The sequence below is a fragment of the Anas platyrhynchos genome, chromosome 4 (assembly GCF_047663525.1).
Source record: "Anas platyrhynchos isolate ZD024472 breed Pekin duck chromosome 4, IASCAAS_PekinDuck_T2T, whole genome shotgun sequence".
NCBI lineage: Eukaryota > Metazoa > Chordata > Aves > Anseriformes > Anatidae > Anas > Anas platyrhynchos.
In genome coordinates, this window is record NC_092590.1 from 46,514,650 (window position 1) to 46,528,350 (window position 13,701).

The 13,701-nt window shown below is 36.9% G+C and overlaps 1 protein-coding gene across 13 annotated transcripts in view; it reads right to left on the reverse strand.

The window, feature by feature from the left end:
• Positions 1–13,701, reverse strand: part of BLTP1 (bridge-like lipid transfer protein family member 1) — a 113,219-nt gene that overhangs the window by 39,460 nt on the left and 60,058 nt on the right. For 10 of the 13 annotated variants that reach the window (XM_038178196.2, XM_038178197.2, XM_038178193.2 and 7 more), the window contains 10 exons: positions 13,311–13,551; positions 11,567–11,715; positions 10,288–10,507; positions 9,285–9,443; positions 7,610–7,785; positions 6,900–7,075; positions 5,524–6,230; positions 4,790–5,029; positions 4,261–4,354; positions 2,754–2,804 (listed from right to left, as the gene is read on the reverse strand). In XM_038178196.2, the coding sequence (XP_038034124.1) occupies positions 2,754–2,804; positions 4,261–4,354; positions 4,790–5,029; positions 5,524–6,230; positions 6,900–7,075; positions 7,610–7,785; positions 9,285–9,443; positions 10,288–10,507; positions 11,567–11,715; positions 13,311–13,551 (2,213 nt within the window). The remainder of the gene's footprint in view (positions 1–2,753; positions 2,805–4,260; positions 4,355–4,789; positions 5,030–5,523; positions 6,231–6,899; positions 7,076–7,609; positions 7,786–9,284; positions 9,444–10,287; positions 10,508–11,566; positions 11,716–13,310; positions 13,552–13,701) is intronic. The other 3 variants (XM_072037479.1, XM_038178192.2, XM_038178191.2) reach the window with 2 other exon arrangements.

The following is a 13,701-nucleotide window of genomic DNA, read 5'->3' on the forward strand; positions in this document are numbered from 1 at the left end:
TATAAGCTACATACACATGACTTTTTCTTCCATTTTACACACACAGATGCACTACATGCCACAGACAACTAGATTATAAGAGAACTACAAGGCATGCATTGCAAAAATACCTGTTAAACTGTTATTCTGGCATAACAAAAGACCAATGGAATTTATGCACACTAGGCTACACAGACACAGACAAATTTTCACATACAGAAACAAGAGCCTTCCATCTCAGTTCCTTTTCAGGGATACACCCAACTCATCCTTTGGGTAAGATGACTTAGTAAAATCTGACTTCAGCATCCAAAATGGTCAATGGAAAAAATACTCGCTTAGCAATGTGATATACTTAGTAAACAATAATTGCCTTAACAAATTAATCCCGATGTTTAATAGACTTCATATTTTGGAATAGTATGAGTCAAAACTTGATTTTAATGTTATTTGAACACGGATTTGGTTCACAATGATTACATAAGATAAAACTCAACTGTACAAAGCTGTCAGTTGTTGATTGTGGAATGAAGTTTTGGCATTATCGGATTTCACTAAGCTCCTATTAAAAAGGACACAAGGGGTAACACATTGTTTCTCATTTCTGCCCAATGGGAATATATTATGTAGCCAGCAGAGAGAAAAACAGCCTCAGAGAGAAAGACACACAGTTTTGGAGATGTAGAACGTTCGCTAAAATGACTGAAAAACAGCCTCTGTAAGATTGCACCATTCAACTAAAGTTTCTCAAATGCTAACTTAATGGACGTAATCAAAGTAATTTTTGCATCATGATTTAAACTGTTACGCAGGCAGTTCGTTTTCACGGTGAAAGCTACATTATTCTATGAATTCTAGTCCCTAAGTAATGTTTCCTCTGTGAAGCCGTAGCAAAGGGTCAGATATTGCATGTTAAACATTGGCTAGCCCAAAGCATCCCTGGTGTGGAAATACAAAAAGAGCCATCTTCCCCCTGCTTACAACAAACAAGTCCACAGCACTGTTAGGCAACCACAGGCCTATCAACAGTGAATTAAAATTTCATGGTGGAAGATCAAGCAGAAATTATTTCAATTTTTTTTTGTTTAAGAATTAACATAAATATGAAGGAGGAATGAAATCTTAATTCACAAGTATTTTCAGAAAAAAATAAAATTACTTAAATACATACTGAAGAAAAGGGCAGGCTTACTTTATTCCACCTCTTTAAAAGAAAAAATTGTATCTCTGTTGATGTTTCCGTATTTCCTGCACAAATCATCTCCTCCTGTTAAGCTTCTGATTGAACTATTGTGGCAAATCAAGAATACGTATTTTTTCTAATCAATAATGCAAAATAGTACCAGATTAACAGTTGAAGCATTTAGGGTTTGATGGACAACTTCCAACTCATGGGAAGCTGCAAGATCTTTTCCTGTTGCATACTGGATAGACAGTGTAGTCTTAACTGTGCTTTGCTTAAAAGTTAAAAGCAAATATAATTGGAGTTAAAAGCTGTACTGAGTTTATAATAAAATCTGTAGATATGAATTCATGCCACTGCAAGCATTTCCTTAATTAAAAAAAACAAACAAACCTCACACCAATACAGCTGTCGTGGAAGAATCAGATTGAAAAGAATTTCCTCAGTCTGGACTTCACAAGTATTCAGCAAAATTAACTGTGCTTCCCTGCACAGATATTGGCTTATTTCACGAAACTAATGAATTTCACTGTGCAGTCTACCCAAAGCTTACTTCCATGACAGGACAGAATGCAGACCTGGGTGGCTGCGTATTTATTCCGAATGAGCACTGCACATCACTTATCTGTAGTTTGAGTACATATGCTGATACACCTACAACAGACCTCATTGAATACTGTTATAAAAAATAATACTTAAGTTACGGACAAGGCACACATTCAGAAGTAGTCCTATGTTCTTACATCAATTCCATAAATGACAACTCTCCGGGTTAACTCGTGACCAAAGGCTTTGTTCCACTACAGAACTGGCTACAAGGCCTCCACTCAGCCTAACCCATGCTAGGGAACTATAGGAAGACAGCTTCCTATAGAGAGTTTGTCCCATGTACCAATTCCCACTTTGACCACTACTCCAGTGAGACCCTCCCCTGAGCTTAGAATCAGGAAAGAAGAAAGCAACTAGAGAGAAAACACTGCATTTTTTCCTAAGAGGAGGGGAAAAAAAAAGACACCTGTATTCACACATAGGGAACTGGGGGACATGAAAAGGTTCACCTTCATTTGCAGTAGATGCACAGGCATGATTTTAAGGAAAACATTTTGTTAGCACAGCCTAGTCAGCATAGCTGGTATCAACCCAGCACTGAGGTATGTAAAGACAGAAGAAGTGATCCTGATCAAATCACAATCAGTATTATCACTCCAAGCACAGCAGTTTCTTAACAAATTAAAAATAAATCTAACCTCCACATTTATCAGCATTGTTTCACCTCATTAAAATAAGCACAGAAGCACACCTAAAGAACTGAACAGTCAGTGAAGCCCTTCTAGTGTTACAGTAGTGACAGTACAGTGTAGTAATGTCTGCCCCTAAAGCTAGATTGTTAAATGAAAACTTAAAAGTTGGGGTTTTTTTTTTGGACAGGTATTTGCAGACTACATGAAAAGCTTATCTAGCTAATATTAGATGTTAATCTAAAATGTATTCAAGCAACATCTGCCTAGACAATCACACACACTGGGAATGCAGCCATTAGCTACACAACACAGGTAGTTGCAAGACTATTAAACATTATAATATGACATACAGAAATTCTTGTTTGGCTGTGCTTGTAGGAGATGTAGGAAAATCCTCCAGTCTAGAGATGAAGATTGAAGAGAAAGCAAGAAAAACAAAAACAAAGCAAATAAAGAATAAACATTCATGCAAAATTAGTCAGTTAATTATTTGTAACCCACAATATGACACTTACTTTCAAAGTTAACAAGTTGAAGGTTTGGGGTTTGTTAGTTTTTGTTGTTGATCAAGATTTAATGATTATTTTCCCCCATTTCTACCATTCCTATATAGAAGTTCAGTAAGATTATAGCATAAAGCAGACCTGAAGAACCCCAGCCATCTTCAGAAACACTACATGGCTGTCAGATTAGAACTTGTAATTATTCTTCTGAAACACATTTATCAGGCACAATTTATCTGGGGGTATTAGTAAAATTCTGTACTATTTAACTTATTTACATTATCTTCTAAACTAAACAGGGATAAATAAAAGAGAAAAGAAAAAAAAGAGAGAATCAAGTCATGTTATTTAGCCCCTTTTCAACAACATTATTAATATCCTAAAACCAGATCACATACTGAGGGTTACCCAACTAACATTCAAATTGTGTGAGGGTGTTCTATGTTACAAAGATTTGTAGTTTAACTGTTGTTTTGCAACTCAAAGAATTCACCTAGAAACAAAGAAAAATAATGCATGCCTTTTTTAAGTCTGTGTACCTGACAAAATAAAAACAACAATGTGGATGCTGAGCAAGTCATTCAAGATGTTCATGCACAAAAAAGTGATTTTTCTTTTCTTTCTCCAATTATATCAATTATATAAAGGGTGGAGAATGGATATTAGAATGGTAAAAATGACAAAAGAATCATGCAACATGGGAGTTCAAAAAGATATCTGAGTAACAATCTAGATCTTAAATAGGATGAAACAGTGTCATTAGGTTTAATATTGCCTATAAAAACTTGTTTTGTTTAGTAGAACCTACAAGCTTCCAAAACAATTAGAAGCATAACAGAAACAGTAAATACCGAAGTTTCTATGTGTACATCATATGGAATAAAACTGGTGCAGGAAGATCTGCCTGTATGATCATTTATGTAAGACCCGTTCCCTACATTTTTTCCAGTCGTCACCCATTTTCACTGTGAACCTACAATCAACAACTTACTAATACCTTTCACTAGAAATAAAAAGGAGCAGGAGTGTTCCCGTTCACAGAATTACAACTAAAACTTTGTTGGCACCCTAGACTGAAACCTACCAACGTCCTGTAGGCTATAATCCTCAGCTCACTCAGAGATAAGCCTTTCATAGAAAAGCTTCCTGCCGACAGGTACATGCCATTAGCTTCAGGAGGCAAACTCAGGCCAAGCTCTGCAACAGCTGCATGATTGTCAGACTCTATAACTTAACAGATTCTATCTAGAAACATATCTTCAAGGCTTTCTGCACAGTAAGCTACACAGCTTTACCGTCACACAACTGATACCACTTCCTCAGTTATTTTAAAATCATCAGGCTTCATACTTACTGAATGTTTGGGGTGATTCCCTCCAGTAGGACAATATTGACACCTCCTATGTGAGCAGTGGCACATGTCTCAGTCATCTTTTGATGCAGTACATCTTTAAGAAAATAAAGATATTTAACAGTACGTGATTCAGTGTAATACCTCCAGGTATGCCTACTGCTTTCAAAAATACAGTAGCAACAAAGTAATTCAAAAATTAGAGTCTCTGTAATCACATTGTGCTATATCAAATTTAAACTCTGGCCAGAAGAAAGCTTTTGAAAACAAAAGGAGTAATTTCATCTTCTGAAATAATTTTGTTCACCAGTCATTTTCTGAAAATCCTGCATCCTTTTAATTTTCTCAGCATCTTAGCAATAGCTTTTAAAAAGAACACACTGACTGTTACAGTACCCACACCCAGACACGACGTACATTTATTTACAAATAAAACATTACAAATACATATACAGGTACGCACAGGCACACATACAAGCTAAAGCCACTACTGACTTTAACTACCGAGTATGTCTAAGTTCATTTATCTCACCTTTCATTTTTTCTTTCAGGGTGAAACTGCCGTGGATTCTCTTCAGCTCCGACTCCATTGTGAGACCACCGATATCCGCCTCCAGGTGGGTTCGATTTACCATGCCGATGCCAAAGACTATGAGGGTCACGTGCTGGGGCTCCGAGGTCACCAGGCTGCGTTTCCTCTGCGCGTCTCTGCCATTATCCTGCTCGTTCTCAAACACAACTCTACAAGCAGGTTCAGTTGGGCTTCGAACACCTACGAAAACACAAATATTTAAGGATATTGTAGAAGAAATTCTTAACATATCTGATTTACTTTTGTGTTTGAAACCAAAGACCATACATCTCGCATATAAAGAGAACTCTTTAGGCAAGGAAAAGTTACTGCAGGTATCATATCTGTGGGTATGGTATTCTGTACAAGAATGATATTCCTGTCTTCAACAAACTCCCATTTCAGTATGATACACTTACAAGAGTAACAAGGGACTGAATTTTAAATCAGTTGATTAACACTTACTTGACTAAGTCTGAGACTGAAAGAATCAAAGCATAATATAAAGCTGGGAAAATACTTTGTACACCATCTTGGCAAGTTAACTACAAGATGCTCAACCCCACTCCCTGCTCCTTTGTTCAAAGTTAGATGAGGTGGACAGTTTTCAAAAACCCCTTCTGGTCATGCTGTAAAAGAACAGACTTCTGCAAACTCATGTACTCCAAATTATTTGGATTCATCAACTGATTTACCTGTTGGTCCGAAAGTTTCCGAAGACTTCTCTAAAATTCCGGTTGGATCAGAAATAAGTGAATAGAAGTTCAACAGTTTGTACATATTTTGCCAGCACTCTGCAGAAGGTTCACTCTGTTCTGACACAGTAATAGAGTCAGAGTCATCCATGTGAATAGTCACGTGGTCAACTACATCTTTTGAACCTTTCCTGGACACTTTAGAAGTTCTCCTTTCTGACCTGCCCAGGGAATTCTTGTTTCGAGATTCTTTTTTATTGTTCTCGTTGTTTGTTCGTTTGCTCTTGGTGTTGTTCACCCTGTTACCTCCATTAAGACTTCCTCGAGAGCTTCGGCTAAAATCAGAGGAGCGGAAGTCTCTGTGTTTGCGGGTTTTAAAAGTAGGTGTTGGAGAAGCTGATCCAGCTGTGTATCTGCTAAGCTTGATGTCCGTCTGCGTGGCTTTGATGTCATCAATCATTGTACTGAACTGATGAATGAGACGAACCAGTGCCATATCCACGTGCTGGCTTATGGACTGGCAAGAAATTGTAAAGTTACAGTGAAAAGTATTGTAATAGCGTTTATTCAAGTCGTGAAAAGAAAGGGCATTGGTGGAGTTCTGAGGCGTGCACATGGATTTCTCCATTACAACAGCACTAATACTGAAAGTTTCCAACATTAAAGCTGGTTTGAATTCAAGAGGAGGAAGGTTGACAGCTCCTTGCCTAGGAAAGAGAAGGTAAAAGTTGTATTTTGTTTTTCTTCATGACTAGCATGGAGTCAAATACTTTTTACATGATGGTACATCTGATTTACTCAATCCAAATTTTCACTTCCCTTAGAGTATCACATTCTTAACACAGTTTAAATAATTTTCATACTTCCACAGTGTGTGTTACTAACACAATAATCATTTAGTTCTAGGAAAACTTAGTTTGGCATGCAATTATTCTATCATAACATGAAGTTATGATAGAAGCTTATAACCCAATACACTCAAGGGGAAGAAAAAAAGAAAAAAGACTCAGTATTTACACTCAAAATAACAATCTCTCAAAATAACATCTCATTATAGGATTAATCACAAAATAGCACTTCATAGCCTTTCAAGTTTCTCCCACTGTTATTCCCACCTTTACCCCCTTCCCCACCCCAGTCTCCCATTTACAAAAGTAGGTGAGATTCAAAGACTTGAAATTTCCAAACCACTACACAGGAAGATAAAAAAGAAAATATTATAACAGCAAGAGAAAACAGGTAGGATCAGAAGAAAAAAAGAAACTGCTCCTTATTCTCTGGAAGTGCTTTAGAACTCCATTTGACTTCTACTTCACAGTGAAAGCCCTTATTTATCTTCTTTAACCAATACATGTATTTTCAAATACATGACATACCTTCGAGCTCGCTTGCTTTTTCTTTCTTTTGCTGTATCTGAATCAACAATATCTGCTCTTAAGCAGTCCAAAGTTCCTGAGAAAGAAAGGTACTCTCCAAAGTACATTCTGTAGCAGAGTGGCATTGCATCCTGAGACTGAATTCCCGTGTAACTTAGAAGCGGCTTGAAGACAACCTACAAAACAAAATCCACCAATTTACTTCTCACTGTCTAGATTATTCCTATATTCCCGTTTCCCTGCTCCATCATTTGTTTATCTATCATATTTACAGTAAATTAGCTATGTAATATGGCAAAAAGTTATTACAGTGGTGTAAAACAGCAAACAATGAAAAAAAAAGGTTTTATGCACTTTTTGAGCACAAAGATTGACTACACAGCAAGCTAACATTGAGCGCTTAGCTTTAGGAGTAAGTTTTCTGCAGTACAGTTGAATGTTCCCCCCAGTAAAAAGTACGCTGGCAAACTACGCTGTTCTCAGAAATGCTCCAAACATTCTTTGAAGTTATTAAATCATGTTCCATTAATCACCATTAACAAAAGTTGCTAAAGAAACCTAGAGGTTTCTTGAACCTTTCCATCTTTGCATAGGAATGCGTAAGATAAACACATACAAAATGAGGATAACACTCATCATTTTAGGATTTAATAAATATTAACTAGTTTTCTCTTACAGAACTCCAAAATACATCTGTAAACCACGCCTACCTGTGCATCTGCTAGCTGGACAGCAGGAAACCCCTGGTTACCTTCTTCTACACCTGCAATGTCATCCTGACTGGTGCTGTGCTGTGAGTGTGTGCCATCCAGGGTGTTCTGGTCACTAGACAAAACAGTGTTGAAGTCTGAAGCAGAGGGTATTGTAGGAAGATTTGGTGTAACACCTAAAAAATAAATACCCATGGAACACGAACACCACAGCAATTTTCAACACCACCAACTCTATAAAAACTCAAAGTTAATTAATGCAGACACACTTGCTATACACACAGGACATCAGACTCCTGATCTGGTCCATAACCTCACAAAAATGGCATTCAGGGTATGAAGTTTGATATTGTTCAAAACTCATATTTGAAAAGCAGAGATTTTTCTTCCTTCCCACAGCCTCTTGCCTGTATTGCACTCCACAGGGTACTTAATACATGTGCTTGAGCTACAACAGAAAACTAATTTGCCTGTACCATCAAAAAAAGCAACGATCAACCACAGTTACAGGTAATTACTTCTAGCTATCAATGTGCTATGTCTGTTTTTTATTAGTCGTAATGTAAGACACGCTAATTAGATCTTTATAGATTAGTGTTTAGAAAACATGCTCTGCAATGCTGAATTATTTGTGCCTTGACTCTGGATTGGACTGGCCTGCATGAGACAGAGCTGCTCTGCCAGTGTATGTCCAGGCTGAATCTTCAGAACTCCAGTTTACAGAACTTACCAGAGAGCCACGGCTACGCGTGTTCACAGAAGAATAATTGGGATAGATCTGTCTGAGTAAGAATCACTACATCTAATTTCAGGAGTATAAGCTTGTGAACAAACTATGACAATCTCAGCATTAAAAAAATGAACCTTTCTCTGAAAGCAAAATTGAATGCTATACTTCTACCCTGTGATTCCTTTGCAGAAAAGCACATTACAGTTTGCAGAAGGGCCACACTGGCTGAGCAATAAGTAAAGCACAAAGGTGTTTTCTGGAATCAGACTATTTGTTCAATACTGAAAACAAACAAGAAGTGGTCGAAAGACTGTTAACCAAAGAAAAATTCAAATTTAGTGTTGCAGAGAATAAAAATTTACATGTTTGAAAATTATAAATGGCAGGCATATAATAATAATAAATAAGCTGCAACAAATTGTTACGTATCTTTCTCCGATACACTTAAGTGCTTCAGTAGTGTATCTGTTCTTTTCTCCATTCCTTTAAACCTGATGACTATTTCCTATCATAGCTAAAAATTATGTTTATACTCTGCTTCAAAATTGAACTGAGAAAGATCAAGGATTCCAACATTCAAAATCTTCATTGCAAAAACATGCAAACTACGGATGAGAACTAACTAACAAAAACTAACAAAAAAGGAACCTTGCAACTAAGGATAATTGTACAGCTTACCTTTTCACAGCTACACATGGTCTTGGCAATAACATTTACAGTTCCAAATGTAAGGAAAAGATTTTTTTTTTGATTGAGGGTGAGAGAAATGAAAAAAATTGTTTTAATGACTTTTTTCCATTTTTTGGTTTGCTGAGAAGTCCCACAGGTAGTATTTATGTCTGTTAAACTTAAGCCACTTGCTCTATTACTTTCAGAAAAAGAAGTAATAAACACAGGAACAGCCAACCCAGAGTCATATCTTAAATCAATTGTTAACAACTATACCTGTTGGAAGACTGTTGTGTCCAGATTTGGTGGCTGGACTTTCCTGTACTACGCTTCCTCTGTTGCCCACGGCATTTGACATCCAGTTATAGAAACTCACAGAAGATGGTTCAGACAGCAAAGGATGTTCAGATAACATATCTGTGGCCACCGTGTTTCCTATGCAAACAAATCAGAAGCTTTTTTTGTTGAATCAAAGTCAGCAAAAGCAGAAACACAGCACAATTTTACTGAGAATACACATCTAGTATTAAAATAGTAAGGCTAACCCTCAAGTTTTATTCCAATGGGTCAGGAAGAACCCTTACAAACTATATATGCTACCACAGAACTTCCACCATGACATTAATAGATGTTGCACTACGAGTGTCATTGCATTTGTTCATTTCTACCTTAATTAGGCCAAAGGACTCATTAAGAAACAAATATACCTTTCTTTCTCTGTATTTCATCCCCAGATACCAAAAGAGAGAGGGTTTAGAAAAAAATGCAATGTCTAACTTACGCATTTGTCTTTATATAAATAGTAACAGTGCATGGTGAACAGTAACACAGAGTGTAAAAATTTCAATACACGTATTTCAAATTTCTACAAACCACATTTGTTTGAAGAACCATTATTAAATATTAAAAAATAAGCAAATTACTGTTATATACAAACTAACTTACTGGAACATACATTTTGGTCCACTTTTTGACCTACTTACAAGGTCAAAAACCACCTAACAAATACAGATTGATCACTTAATTTGCTTATTAATTCAGAACAACTCACTATTGTAATTATCTACATATATGCCCTCAGAAACTAACAAAGCTGTGTAAAAGGAAAACATTTTAGTTCGTTAGCTGTCATATTTTTTCCTAATCTGATGTATTTGATGCTTGCTTATATGAAATTATATGGTGCAGTGATCTCTAGAAAATAGAGTATCTTTTCTACTTAAATTCTTAAAGTCAGCCCTCTCTTCCCCTCCCTCCCACAATTTCAGCTACATCATACCTGTTCTTGTTAAAGAACTACTTTTAACTGCAGTTGTACTTCTTTGAGGAGTTCCTTCCAAAAGATTATGCAAGCTAGGAAAGCTTCCAGTAAGATAGCTGAGCAGACTCTCTTTTCTTGGACTTTCCTTGACTGCCATGCCAGAACGGCCAACATGCACTGGTGAATCCGTAGCCGTGTCTCCACTAGTGTAACTTAAGGAATGATATGGATGTATACCCTTGTAGACAAAACAAAGAAACTAATGAAGTACTGTGTTAACTGTAAAAATGGAAGTGAAATTTGTTCTGAATATAAGATTGGAACACAGTAACTACAAAATCTAATTCCCAGAAAGTTTAGGCATGTAGCATTCCGCTTGGGGCAGGTTATATGCCATACAGCTATTGTGTATAAAGGTACTAGCAAAATTATTTTAACACTTGAAAAGTAAAGTGCAAAAACAGTTTAAAAAGCCACGACATGTAACAAGTGAAATTGCAGATGTGTAGAATGCATCTAAGACAGATCCCCAGAAGAAACAATTCCAACCACTGACTATAAACCTCATTTGGCTTTAATTTTTTGTCTGAATCCCTTACATCCCTAGTATAATGTAAGTGCAACCTCCAGGAAAAGCAAAGAATGGAAGCTGGTGACTTCTGGCACCAAGAAGAAGGGTCATGCTCCACCTAAAGGCATACAACTGCAAAAAGCATCTCTGCCCTCACAGCTGAAGAGGAGCCAGATGTGCAAAGCATCTGGGCTACTTAACCCTAAGCCATGCAAGACCATCAGAAGGAAGCAGTGAGCGGTATCAGTGGATGGCTCCCTGCTGCAGAGGACAGAGGCACACATCCGCTGAGCTGACTTATCATCTAGAGAGGTTTGCTGTTTGGGGGGTGCTCTGCAAAACAAAGGCTAAAAAGAAAATCCACAAACTTTCTGTTCAGAAACTAGAAATAAAAATAAAATCTTGCAGCTTTCTGAACATCTTGTGGAAAAAGAAAAAAAAAAGACTGATTTTACTGCAAATTATTGAAATGCTTTGTCAATTACACTTTGTGTAATGAGAGTTTAAAATTCCACTTCTGCTCCCATAGATTAAAAGCCAGAAAGCCACTAAAGTTAATACACATCCTTAAATTACGCACATTTATGTTGTTTTTAAGTGGACTCTGAAGGTAACTGGCAAGATAACCAACAAAGAACAGATGCAGAATATATATTAACTAATCAAACATTGCTTTTATGGGATAAGGAGCACACCCTCCATGTATTAGTTATGCTATAAGCTTACCTTTATTTTCAGAACAGAATCACTGTGAGTGTGAGTCTTGGATAACTTCCTCATGATCTCAGCACCAGTTACAGGCCCAGAAGAGCCACCAGCAGGCGGAGGACGATTAGCTGTTCCTTCCAAGAGCATTGTATGCTCACTGACAGTAGCTGGAAGCAAGCAAACAACTTTCCTCATTTGGATATATTGTAAGGAACCAAGATTGTCTATTATTAGACACATTTATTTACAAGCAGTCACGAACTTCCAGGTTCTGACACGCAGAACTGTCTAGGGAATTCAAGGGAATTAAGACATATAAGAAAACCTCAAACACTGGCTTAGTGGATTTGCTTGATAATACAAGTACAAATCTTTTTGTCCTTCCAACGCCATACAACTGTTGCTTTGTGCTACAGATTCAAAATAAACTTGCTCTAGTTACAGTTGTGAGCTCGCACACAAAACTCCTGCATATCTCTCTCTTTGCAACTAAACTCAAATGGGGCAGCATCCACTACAGGATTGCTTTTTACCTATCCTCATGCTGAGCCCAGTCAAATCTCACACCTGCAAAAATAAACAGGTACTCTTATTACTACATACTACTGTTATTCTCTATCTCTTAATAGCTGGAGGAATAAAACTTTGTTTCAAGAAGACAAAGATGCGTCTGTTACCTCAAATTTCAAAACAGGGGAGCCCATACCTTTTTTGTTATTTTAGAAGAGCTGTCCGGAGAACACAGACAATTAAAATACCAAAATGTAATTTTCCATAATGAAACAAATTTCACTTTTTTTGCCACTTCTGGCATGGCTGATCATTTTTTGAATTGTGGCATTTTCGTGCACCATCAATTACTTCTACAATTAAGTCTACACAAGAAGGCAAAACTGCCACTTACAATGTGGCAAAAAAATCCTTCATGCAGCATAATTAAAATTTTCAAACAAGCACATCTTCACTATTGTCGTCTTTAAGCTCATGACTGCTGCTGGGCTCTTAACCAAAAGCAGATTCTTCTCCTGATTTTAAATATTTTTTCATCAATGTTATGTAACTCGTATTTGAGAAAAGAAAAACAAATACTGTATTTCTGAGAACAGGTACACTGCTCATAGATGCTAAAAACACAAAATAAGTAAGCCAACTCAAGACAGCTATAAAGAGAATTCCAGCAACATTTTGTACCCTAGCAATATTTGTGCCCTTCCTTTTTATGGTTCTTATTTAAGCCAGCTCTGTATCAAATAGAGAGCTTTATTCGTAGTTTTGTTAAACTAGAAAGGTGTAAGTTGGCAACAAAAATATATCACAGACGAAGTAGTAAAAATGGGAAAAAAATAGGATTTATGAGAATATGTCTTCACAAATGGAAGAAGGTAGATTTGAAGCTACTCCTGGAAGACTTCACAGGATTGTGTTACAATTCTAAATCAAGATCAGAAGCTGGAAAACAAAGTCCTAATTGCAAGCTAGCAAATAATAAGGTTGATGTATTTTCTGCTGTAAATAGTAAGACAAGGCATATGAAGCAAGAAATGAGGTCTTCTCTTGTTTTTCCTCAAATAAGTGACAATTACAACATTACGATAATATTATTACCAGCAGCTTCAAAACAAAGATGATTTTATAAAAGAAGCTTGACAATTCTAAAAAAAGAATATCATATATTCAGGCATTAGAACTAAGTAAGATGCAAATGCTCTGAGAGGAGATACTTATGCCTGTGAACTTTTAGAGGGCAAAAACACTGCAATACCTGCATCAAATTCAAACTCTGCTCCATCAGCACTTGTGTCACTCTGAAGACCCCCTCCGTTGTCTAATCCAAGCCCATCCTCATTCTCGTGGCAGGCATTTGTCTGCAGTTTCACTGGCTGAGCTGGTCTGTGTAAGCTGACTCCTTTAAAGGCTGGGGTCACCACAATGAACTTCATCCACTGCCTTGCCAGTGCAACTAGACCTTTCTTTAAGGTAACTAGGGCAGGAAGGCCATCACTCTTAAAAAATGAAAAAAATGCATTTTAACAAACTGTATATAAAAAATCAACATTATAAAAATATTTTTAAGTCGACAAAATACTCCCATTCCTAGATTATGATAGAACTGTGCTTGCACCACATAACACCTGAATAAGCAGTCACAGGGC